A 12041-nucleotide genomic window follows, 5' to 3' on the forward strand; every position below is an offset into this window, starting at 1 on the left:
TTCTGTTTTTGCCTCTTTTCAAATCTTTCTCCAGAAAGATCACTCTACAGTGATCTTTTATGTATGTAAAGCCCTTCACTGGTTTCCCACAGTATGTATTTATTTTTATAGGGATGAGATCTCACCTACGCTGCCCAGGCTGGAGTGCAGTGGCTATTCACAGGTGGGATCACGGAACACTACAGCCTTGAACTCCTGGGCTCAAGTGATCCTCCTGCCTCAGCCTACCAAGTAGCTGGAATTATAGATATGTGCCGCTGTGCCAGGCTCCCACAGTATTTAGAATTCAACCTACAACCTCTACCAATGCCATGAAGGTCCTATATAATCTTGGCTCCTGTCTTCTCTAACCCTGTCACACCCTCTCCCTAGTTCACCACTCTTTGCCACACTGGCCTTTCAGCTATGACTAACCAACGTCTTTCCTGATCCCTTTACGTGAGTAGCAGGAAGAGATCTATACTCATTTTCCAGGTCTCAGCATATAAATATCCCCTACTCCCTGATTCTGTTAGAGTCAATCAAAGTTTACCTTCTGCCCCTAAAATTCTCTCATAGCACTTTGTTTTTACTTTTGTCATTTATCACAAATTGACATTACATATTTATTTAATGTCTGTCTGCCCTACTGGACTACAAGCGCCACAAGGACAAGAACTATGTCACTTTGATTCTGCACTACAAACCCACTATGCAGAACAATGTCTGTTATATGACAGATGCTCTATACATATGTTGAATGAATCTTGCTCCAGTATAAACTTCTATAACTGCACTTACCACACTGTTCTGTAATTATTTGTTTACGTGGCTTCCCTACCAAATAAGAAGTTCTCTTGAAGGCTTTGTAGCTCTAGGATACAGCATAGGAGTTCAGTAAATGTTTAATGAATTGAATTATCCTACTAAACTGTAAGCCTCTCAAGAGCAGGCAACATGTTTTGCTCCTATTTTTGTCATCTACCATGGTTACACACATTAGGTATTCATCATGATGTCATCAGCTGGTGGAAAACCTCACCTCAGCCACATGGGCACAGCAAAAACAATTTAAATGTCAATTTTGCTTCCATGAAAAATATTTGTTATATATTTTAAGGTTCACCAGCATTCCTGACTTGTGGGAGCAAACATATCGTAGACCAAGGACTTTAAATGAGGATAGCTAAGCATTATTTTTCTTATTAGAATAAAGTGAAGACTAACCAAGATTCTTACTTCAACTTTCCTTATTATATCATATAATCCTCCTAACATGCAACATCTGATGTAGCGTGTAATGTGGGCAAACACTCAAGATCCAAAGAGAAAGGACAACTGCAAAGTATTTTTGGATTAATGATCGGCAGATAAACCTGCCTTGGGGAGCAGTTAGAAGTAGTCATTAGAAGTGGAATCCAATTTCAAGTGTTCTTGGCAATCAGGGCTGAGATATCATGATCCTGACAGACCACAGACCACACACAAAGCCTTGGGCTGGTGGAAATGGGGGTGGGGCATGTCATAGCATGTTATTTACCACCTTAGGAGTATTATAAGTGCTATGTTTGGTCCTCATTCTTTTGAATCCATTGAAAAACCTTACTTACCTGTCAGAGTCCATCCCTGCAAGTTGACTAAAACTCTAGATTCGCAAAGTCTGGGTTCAATCTTCCAGTTTGAGAGGGCAAGCCCCTCCCTTTTCCTCAAATAATCTGAAGTCCATGTGCAACAAAACTACTAATTCCCTCTCAAGTGCCTTCAGGGTAAAAATGTAGAAGAGGTGATATTCACAAAAGGAAAAAGAACCAAACGCATGGTGGAAGTAGGGACAAAGAAGACAATAATTTTCTCAAAAGGAAAGGCAAAGCCTTTTTTCCTTTCTCCAAAAGATAAACACTATGGTAGACTGCTGTTCTTCTGGAGATGAAAACAAAACAAAAAAGCCTTTAAGGTTGCTTTAGGACCCAAACAAAGAACTCCTCAGAACAAAAGGGCTCCTGCTGCTGGCCCCAACATATTTTTCAAAACAAGACTACAGCTAACAAAAGGGCAGTAGTATGCAGGAATCAAAGTGCAAGAAGACAAAGCTTCCTGTGGGAGATACTGGACCTCAGATGATAAGTGGGTTAGAATCAGGTTTCTGGAGCATAATAAGGTTAACAATATCATCCCACAGCACCAGAGGTGTTTTACTAAAGGAACCAAATGCAGCATACCCTCAGGTACTACATCACTAGAGGATAAAAAGAAACTGAACAGTGGTTACATTTCAGCACTGGAGTCCACAAACTGAAGGCAGGTGGCAAACACAACTAAAATTCTGCTGTAAATTCCTCATCTATTCAGCAGGGGGAAAAAGGCAAATACTCTTTGCCTTGAGAGGAATATAGTCACATTGCTGGGAAACATTTGAGAGGTAAGAGCGAAAGGGGTGAAGGGGAAAACAATGGCTCTGGTGGCAAGTGATGAGCTTCTGGTGGAATGTGTCTCTTCCTGAGGACTAAAGGGGTGTGCAGAGCACCAGGCATTTGACGGCCTACAGAGTAAGAACTGATAGATAATCATCTTGGAAAACTGTGATGGACTTTGAATTTCTCTTTGGCAAAAGACTGAAACTTCACATCCAGGACGGTTTTCTTTGGCTTTGGTTCTACAGACGGTCAGGGAGAAAGACCCGTCTTTTTCTTTCTTTTCTGCAAAGGTCAGCATCTCCTTTCTTCCCTTCTGTTCACTGGAATGTCTTCCTTGGGAGGGCCAGCCTCTTTCTGACCCTGAAAAATCCTTCATTAGCTCTTCAAACTTCTGTCACAGATATACTGTCCACAAATATCATCATCTAAATGGCTGGCTGCTGTATGATGTTGATCCACCAGGAGGGCTTCATGCTACTGTTAGAAATGGAGACAACAGACTTGTCCAGAATATTGCCATTAGGTGGAGGTAGGATACAGGGGTGCAATGAGATATCACACCTCACAGACCCAAATTTTACACGTCTATGCTTTTCCTTAGGAAGCACTGACGACCTTCTCCAGCACAAACAGAACTTTCTTATTGGTAGAGGTGGCAGTTGCTGAGAACTGATGACTTCTTCAAGTGTTACTGCAGAGGTAATCACAACCTGGAATTTCTTTGTGGCCCACCTAGAGCAAGGGCTGTCTCACACCCAAGGAGCAAGCAATAATCAAAGGCATTAAGGCCCTGTGGATAAGCAGAAAGCATTTCAGGTCATATAAGAAACCTGTCTACAGCCAGATTATTTCTGATGAGCTGATACCCAATGACTTTCACCAAAGAGATACCAGGTTTAACATCTTTCACAAATATATGGGGAAAAATCCTCTGCAGAGCTTTGGATGTAGACAAGTTAATTCTATTTGTTCTTCTTTAAGTCATTCAGAAGTACAGTCTTACTTCTGGTACCTAGAGGCCACGTCTGCATAAAGATATGCTACAAGATCTGGACTGTCAAGGTGTTGAGCTGAAGATGGTAATTGAGACATCTAAGGCACAACCGGAATCATGATCCTGTCTTTGAAGAAGGACTAATGCTTAGTATCGATGCTTGACAACTTGCATGGTAACTATGCAAGGTACTCACAGGAGTTCAATGAAGTGGCCCTCAAGAGTTAGATGATAAGAATTCAGACTGAAATATGATCCAGAGCAGAGATTCCTCATGCAGAGTTCTGTGCTTGGCTGGGCCGATATTGTCAGAATCATACACTGACAGCTGAAGTCATCAGGGCGGCATATTACTGAATAGAGAGCAAAGCCAGCAGAACTGTGGTTTACTGAAACATTTGAAGAGGTGATAATCCTGTGAAAACTCCCAAAGATACCTACGTTAAGTCCAGCAAAACAAGGTGTCATAAAGGTCTTGCCAGTATGCTTATACCAATATTCTTATTAAACGTAGAAAGTGCTAAAAATGTAGAGGTATAACTTTAGGAAATATTTGCCATAGGTAGTGTTTTTTTTCCCCTGTGAATGATGCATCCCCTGTGGCTGGGGGCACACAAAACGATTAGGGCTGCCAAATAAAGGCAGTTTGTTGTTGTCAACTATTGATACATTTGGAGTTATCTCAAGGCTTTGACTGGAAGCATGCACCCAAAGGAGGTACCCAGTGTTCACCCTCAGTTAAATGATTTGCCCCTTCCAGGTTAACTACTTGCCCGTCTTGCCTACTCTTTGCAATTTATGTCTGCCCTATTAGTATATCTTAAGAGATAAAGTATGATCAGGACAATGATTAAAATGTTAGTGCTCTCTATTTTGAATACAATGTTAAACTTGTCTTTTTTTTTTTTAAGGTAAAAAACTGGGATTTTGAATACAATGTTAAATTTTTTTTTTTTTTTTTTAAGGTAAAAAACTGGGACTCTTAGCTCGGTTTTTAGATGGGGTTACTAACTGTGACCATCATTCTTCCCTGAAGCAAATAAACATGACTGTATGGAACTTCATCATGTTAAATAACATGCTGAGGAACCCAGCTAGGGAAATATCACCAAGGGGAAGATGGATTGTTAATGGAATTTGAATTAGCCTAGCTGTCCCTCCTGTTGATTGTAAATAAAGCAGGAAGTCACTGCCCTATCCACACCACCAAATGACCTCATTTTACAATTGATTTGTGAGGAATGTGATATTTTAAAAGGCATACAAAGGTGACTTGTATATTTATATAGTTGGTAAGGAGCTCATTTTATTTTTTGAGACAGGGACTCACTCTGTTGCCCAGGCTGAAGTGCAGTGGTGTGATCACGGCTCACTGCAGCCTCAACCTCCTGCACTCAAGTGATTCTCCCGCTTCAACGCCTCCCTAGTAGCTGGGAGTACAGGCAAGAGCCACCACGCCCGGCTATTTTTTTGTAGAGATGGGGTTTTGCCATGTTGCCCAGGCTGGTCTTGAACTCCTGAGCTCAAGTGATCCGCCCACCTCGTCCTTCCAAAGTGTTGGGATTACAGGTGTGAGCCACTGTGCCTGGCTAGAAGCTCATTTTATAAGGCCCTCTCCAGTGCTGTCTGTATGTTTGTTTGTGCGGGGACTATTATTTAAAAAAAGGATAAAACTATTTCTAGATTGGGGTGAATTAATATTTTTAATTTAATGCTCTGGCAACGGCTATTACTGGGTTCCAACCAGGGAAGTTGGTCATTCCCCAACACTGCAATGTTGAATATCTACAATCAACTGGAAATGTTAAAAGCATTTGGTCAAGTATCATTAACAGGATGATATAAAATACCCTTCTCAATCCATAAAAGAAACAGGATCTATTCTCTATTCTGCAATGTGGCTTGTTTGTTGTTGTTGTTGTTGTTGTTTTGCCTGCAGAAACACACAGACATTATCCAGAGATCACCAAGTATCATGGAGACAACAGAGAGGGGGAGGATTTTACTAGTGGAGTCAGCGTCTTTTATAGTTACAAATTCCACACTCCTGGTAAGTCACCAGGAAACACACACGTTAGTGCTCTTTGGAAATTGGATACACACCATATCTCCTTTCAAGCCACCTGGCAACTAAAGATTCCAATGGGAACCCTGTACTTCTGACCATTAGATGCAACTCTTATCCACCTGTATTCCATTCTGTACTGGGAAAATAAGGAGCAATACAGATAGGACTGCCCAAGATCTGTGGCACGGTTAGATGAAGGCTAATGAAAGCAGACATTATATGGAACTGCTGAAGTTCTGCAGGATTTGTTTATGTTCTTCAGGACACTCACACATATAGACAAATCAACCAACAGAGTATTTACCTGCAAGCTGCAGGCATTCCTTAGAGAGAACAGATAGAATACCAATTTACATGCCCACTTCCGCAGTGAAACCAACGAATGGCCAGGGAATCCACACATGACAGCTGTGGTATATAGCTGTAGCTATGGTATTGGATTCAACTCTGCTGCACAGGCAGAGTGGACAAAGACTCCAACTGAATGAAACCAGCAGCATTACCTTGCCCTTAGGGTCTGCTTAAACTGCAGAGTGGGCATGCGTAATCTATTCCCGGTAGCTAGAATTTCACATCCAAGTAGGAGTATATACATGAAACACACAGTGGACATTCTTTCATAAGTAGGTAACAAAATACAGGTGTTTTTGTCCAAAAGCAGGACAGCTCTATGTTATGTGTAATGCTCAGTTAGTTGGGTTCACAAGGTGACCAGTGGAGCTACCAGTACAGACGAGGATTCACTGTATGCAGCACTGTCCAGTTCACTGTAGGAAATGCAGTTTACTGTGGTACAGAGTTATGTTTCTGGGCAAAACTGGCTTTTTTACTTAGAGGCAAGGCAAAATCAATTAATCCATTTGGGCCTTGAAGAGACACCAGATATGATATATATCATTCATATGAAATATATCATATCTGTCTGCCCTCTACACAAAACTGCATCCACTTGTGTGCTGTTATGGGGCCAGAACAATTGAATACAATATCTTTATTTTTGGTGTAAATGATATCATTAATAAAGCTCTTCTTTGAGAGAAGGGACCAATTTAATGTGTATCTTGAGGGTACACACCAGGATCATCTCTTTTGTATACACCGGAAGGAAGAATACATTGGGAAAACACCCTCGATTTCCGTGAAAGCTAAGAAAAAGGGAGACCTTCGAGAGCTGGAGTGTTTTGCCCTTTTTATTTCCCCTCAAACAGATAACCCAAGTATGTGAGCAAACAGGGGATCTGCAGCACAGGCACAGCAGCAATCTCTCAAGCAGCACTTTCCGTAAACCTGGGTTAACATCTGGACCGGCAGCCATTTGGAATGAAGAGTCGAATCTCTGCTGCCCACTGCAGTGCAGCATGGCATACACCAATGACTCTGGGGCACTCCTTCTGCTCTGGAGGCTCCCAATGACACGTGAGCTGGGGACAGACAGAGGTTTATCCTCTTCCAATTGCCTGCAACTCATGTTGCAAGCTGAACTTGCTGGATTTGCCACCGAAAACACAAAGCTTCCTCTGTATCTCCTGATGTATGTTTACAAAAAGCAGCAAGGCCCTTCACACAGGGTTCATGTTCTTATTGTTTGCTTGAGCGTTTCACTTGTTGGGGGGAAGAAAAGACCTTTGGTGTACGAAGCTGGGCTTAACTCCCCAGAGCCCAACTCTCCCAAGGTAACTCACGGCTTCAGGGTACTTTACCTTCGTGTGGGGCTGGGTCTTGATGGAGCCGTATTCATATTTCTTCTTTCCGCTGCCTTATTAATATCTGAAAAGAATAATCAACCCATCTGTTCAATGCTACGGAATAAAAACAAGATCATCAGCACATTTCAAATGAAAGCAACAACAACAAAAAAACTACAATGACAACCAGATGGTGTAAGAAAAGCCATTCAGCAGAGACACACTGTCACTTGGGCAATTTTTATTATTGAGTTAAGGTAGTACATTGTCACGGCTTGGTAAGAAATGTCCCTTCGTTTTCTAGTTAACACGTAATTTGTCTTAAACTAATTACGTCAATGCTTTAACACTCTGCCAAGACCTAGACCTGACACATTCCCTCCAAGGGGAGGAAAAGGTTGTTTTCTAAACTCTTAGAAAGCAGCTGTAAGATTCTTTTTGTGAGGAAGAAAGTAGGGGGGAAGATAAGGAGAGTTTAAAAAACAAAAGAGCAAAGGCAAATAATTCTATTTTATGTTACTAAGAAGTAATAGCTGGATTTCATTGTCTTAAAACTTCCAATATCCCATGAAGCAGGGCCTCCTGTTAGTGTGTCTTGTGTTGAATTCCACTGGATAGAATCTTCCAGAATAACATGCAGGAAAGAAAATTATTATTATTATTTTTAATAAACAAAGAATATGACCTGTTAACATCTACAACCTTCACAGACAGATAACCAAGAATAAGGACTGGCATTTGGTATAGTAGGGTTAGGTAATAAAACACTCCTCATAAGTTGTTTTCATTAGAGAAGGCTGGCGTATAGAACTAGATATGGGAGAAAAGTAGAATCACACAAGCTTAAAGAAAAGCAAATTTGTATAGCTAAAGCCTGCTTTGCTAAAAACAAAGACTACCTGCTTTACAAAAATTGAAGTGAATAATATACACCACATATTAAGAAATCTATGCCCCAAAATAACACCTGACAATTTTCATATGACTTAAAGCTAAATAAATACATTACAAATTTCATACTTCAGATGAATGAAGAAATAAAACTGCTTTCTGCTGCAGTATAGTTTGTTCCCCTTTTTCCGTATTAAACAATTAATAGTGTATCTAATGACATTAAACGGTATTAAGTACTCACATAATTCGAGTGCTTTAAAATAATAATTATGTGTTTTAAAAATCCCAACCAGATTCCTATCACATGAAAGACCACAGCAATAACAAGAAACTGAGAGGTCTGGTAGAGATTTTATGCTGCTATGTTGCCAACTTTAGAGTTCCTGATCAAATAAGGGTAATCAATTCCATTTTAAATCAGAAGTCTCTAATTTGTCTAGAAAAATGGCTGACAAAACTGAAGATAATATAAAGCTAAATAGTGAAGTATATCTTAAATTGATTCTTACCTTTTCAATTAACAGACACAAGATATAATCCCTCTATTTTAAAAAAACCTGAAAATATTTTCTATGTAAGACTTGGCCAGTAATATCTGACCACAGCTTTGCTACTGCATGCAGTACTTTCACAATTTACAAGTCTTAAAGTTTATAATGGTCTAAATTACAAATTATATAATGACAGGCCTTATAGGGAATATCTAGTTCTATTATACGTAATTGTGAAGAATACTAGTTCAGGTTTACAACTTACTGAGTCTGTTCACTTACTGTGTACCACTTTCTAATTATATAGGTTGGCTATGATTCAGAGAGAAATATAATATCTTTGAGTATTTTAAGTAGTTTTCAAGGTGTCTCTGGAATACACTGGTGTGTATTAAGATTAAAAAATATATATAACATAACTTCAGCAGGAGTTCATATATTATTAAATGGTCTTGTGAATAAAGAAAACTCACATCTAAACACTGACTAGACCGGGCAAACATTCAGGTAAGAGTACAACACATATAGTATTACTTTAATTGGTAGGATTCTATTACCAATAATTTGCCCTCTACATATGAAAAGGAATATTACACTGTGTAATTATAGCCAGTTTTGTTAGCACCTATATACAGAACTGGGGAAATCACATGGTCATGTATACTATATCTTTGGAACAAAACCAGTTCTGGTTAGAATGAAGGACATAAATATTTTACTTTGAAGCTGGTGGAATCTTTTTGTAATTACTTGAAAGATTAAAGAACATTCAAGATTATATCTTTAAACCTTTTTGATTGTAATTTGCCTCCTAGTATCTATTTTCATTGGGTAGTCCAAAGTATTTATATTTGACAGCATGGGATGTTTCTTCTGCAAAAACAAGAATTTTCAGATCATTGTCTCATTTTAGGGTTTAGTAAACTTTTAGTGTAGTACGTCAAGTATCTGTTTATTCATCTCTATTTAAGAGTTCCTTAAATTTCCATCTTGGCTGACGTATGGAGAAAATGAGACCTGATTTTTTTTTTTTTTTCTATCTAATGGAATTGCTCAGATTAGGGTAGGGCTGGGGAGTTTTCAGTGAGAGTTGTAAAAACACAACCACCAACATTACTGCCAATCCCCATACACCCAAAAAATCCTAACACATGTGCACATAGAACTTATGGGAAATCCATGAGTTCAGAAATACAGAAGAATAAATAACTTTAAGGAACTAATCACGGAGAGCAAAGATTTAGAAGTCAAGAAAAAACTTGCCTCATCCTATTTTTTTGTCACAGAATTTGAAAACCTGTCAATTGGAAGCAGGGGGTTCATTTAAAAAAGATTTTCTTTGAAAATGCAAATATTGAGACTGCTAAAGCACCAACTCAGGGCTTTACATAAAAGCAAGAAACCAGGAAATAATCCAGAAAACATGTAGGAAATGGCAGAACCGTTTTAAACCACAAAAGAATGGGGTGAAGAATTCCCAAAGAAAGACACAGTATCTAATCTATAGTTTTATTTTGTATTAAATAATCAGATTATTTTCTCCTAAATCCTTATAGAGAGATATAATCAACACCGAGGAAATAGAAATGGTGTTAACGTAAAGAAGGGAAAAAAAGGTAGAAAGACAATTTGGAGATCTTTCTGGACATTAGATGGGGAACTATGATTGGAGAAAAATTAATCAACAAGAGGGAAGTGGCAACTTGGGAATCTCTTCCAAGGAGAGGTCTGATGTCTCCTCTGAATAGAAAAGGGAAGAAATGGTACTTCTTTCCCCTTCTGCTATACTTCATTCTGGCCAACTGCCCTTAAGACCAAAAGTCATCTCTCAGTGTCTTCTTCACTTCAGTTTGGGTGGTACTTCTACACTTTGTTAATTATACCAGCAATGTGAATGCCATTCAAAATCATCATAATCACCATGAAGTGCTTTATCTTGGCCTGAATATCTATAGTGTCCAAGTGGTGGTCTGAAAACAGTTAAAAGCACTTCTCAGTTAAGAATTTTTAGACAAGAAAAAGAGCTTTACATACAAGGAAAAAAACTGGAAAATAATCTAGAAAACATGCTGGAAATGGCAGAACCATTATAAACCACAAAAGAATGGGGTGAAGAACTCCCAAAATACACAATGTCTAATCCACAATTTTATTTTAGACTAATATGCCAGACAGGGTTCAAAAAATGGTCCTTGGATAACGCTATAAATAAAAATGCATGTTTCTTTCACTCACAGTACCAAAAACTACTTTGTTCTACCTATTTTTTAATTGTACAATCATAAAACAACTCTTTTCATCTTAAAACCAGATTTTATAGTTCACAAGCTACAGCCACAGAAAACAATGAGGACTAGGAATAACAAAGAGCGATGTTAAAGAAAATTTCCAGGAGGCCATTGCTTTGGACTGAGCTCCTGAACTAGGCCCAAAGACCAAACCAAACTCGTGATGAAGTTCCACGCTATCAAGCCAAGACAAAGATCTTTTTCTGACGTTCTGCGAAATCAGGAGATAAATAATGGCCAAATCCACAAATAGGCCAGTTTCAGCCAGCATGAAAAGGAAGTCTGCACTGCTTTACCCTTCACAAGAAAAGTAACTGAAATGACCAATCTGCTTTTTGTTCCTTGTCTCTGCTTTCCTCAGCTCCCTTCTCTGTTTATAAAGCCAAACTCCTCTGCTCAGCTCATTGGAACACTTGTTCTATTTTATAGAATGAGGTGTTGCCCAATTCTAGAGTTGCAAATAAAAGCCAATTGAGATCTCTAAACTAAGTGTGCTGTAATTTTGTCTTTTGACAGCCACATGAACTACAACACTTAGTGACAGTACCACCACCAGTTGTTCAAAGAACCCAGAAGCCTATACTGTTTTAATAACTGACTACAAATGACATAAAACTCTCTAAAAGGCTTAGTTGAAAACCAACTAACAATCAAGAATTACTAAAGTGGAAATACGTGCTGATAAAGATAATGCCACTAGGAAAACCATACTGACAAGACAGCGAGTATCACACATTAAATCCCCCAAATTGGGAGGGGAAATGACAGGACTTCTCGCTAAACTATATTTACGAAGACAACTTTGATGATATATTGCAACATCAGGGATACTGTAATGAGTTATATTGTAACAAGTCAGGGATAAGAGAATGCTATGCTTGCTCTTTCTAAATCAACCCTTTAAGTTCACTTTGAATACTATCCCTCATATTTGATTATCTCCTTTATTCTCCAATTAAAATAATTATTACACCTTTAACTGTATTAGAATATTATTCCTGGGAACAGAAATGGGGGAAACAATAGTTTATACTTACGGAATGCTTATTTTGTTCCTGAGCCTGTGTACTAAGAACATTATGTGTATTATTTCATTCAATCCTTTTACAACTCTTGGAGTTAAATACTACTATAATTTCTACTTTGCAAATGAGAAAATTTGAAGTTTAGAGAAATTAAGTGACAGGCCAAACAATTATCAGGAGGCAGAGCTAAGACTCAGACCCAG

At 38.8% G+C, this 12041-nt stretch overlaps 1 protein-coding gene across 3 annotated transcripts in view; it reads right to left on the minus strand.

Moving 5' to 3' along the window:
• Positions 1–12041, minus strand: part of NCOA5 (nuclear receptor coactivator 5) — a 29032-nt gene that overhangs the window by 11267 nt on the left and 5724 nt on the right. For 2 of the 3 annotated variants that reach the window (XM_024238483.3, NM_001132005.1), the window contains 1 exon segment: positions 7156–7222. The exons of the other annotated variant lie outside the window; for it this stretch is intronic. In XM_024238483.3, coding sequence (XP_024094251.1) covers positions 7156–7193 — 38 coding nt within the window. In that variant the 5' untranslated portion in view covers positions 7194–7222. 3 annotated transcript variants of the gene reach the window in all.

Source organism: Pongo abelii, chromosome 21 (genome assembly GCF_028885655.2).
Source record: "Pongo abelii isolate AG06213 chromosome 21, NHGRI_mPonAbe1-v2.0_pri, whole genome shotgun sequence".
Classification (NCBI taxonomy): Eukaryota; Metazoa; Chordata; class Mammalia; order Primates; family Hominidae; genus Pongo; species Pongo abelii.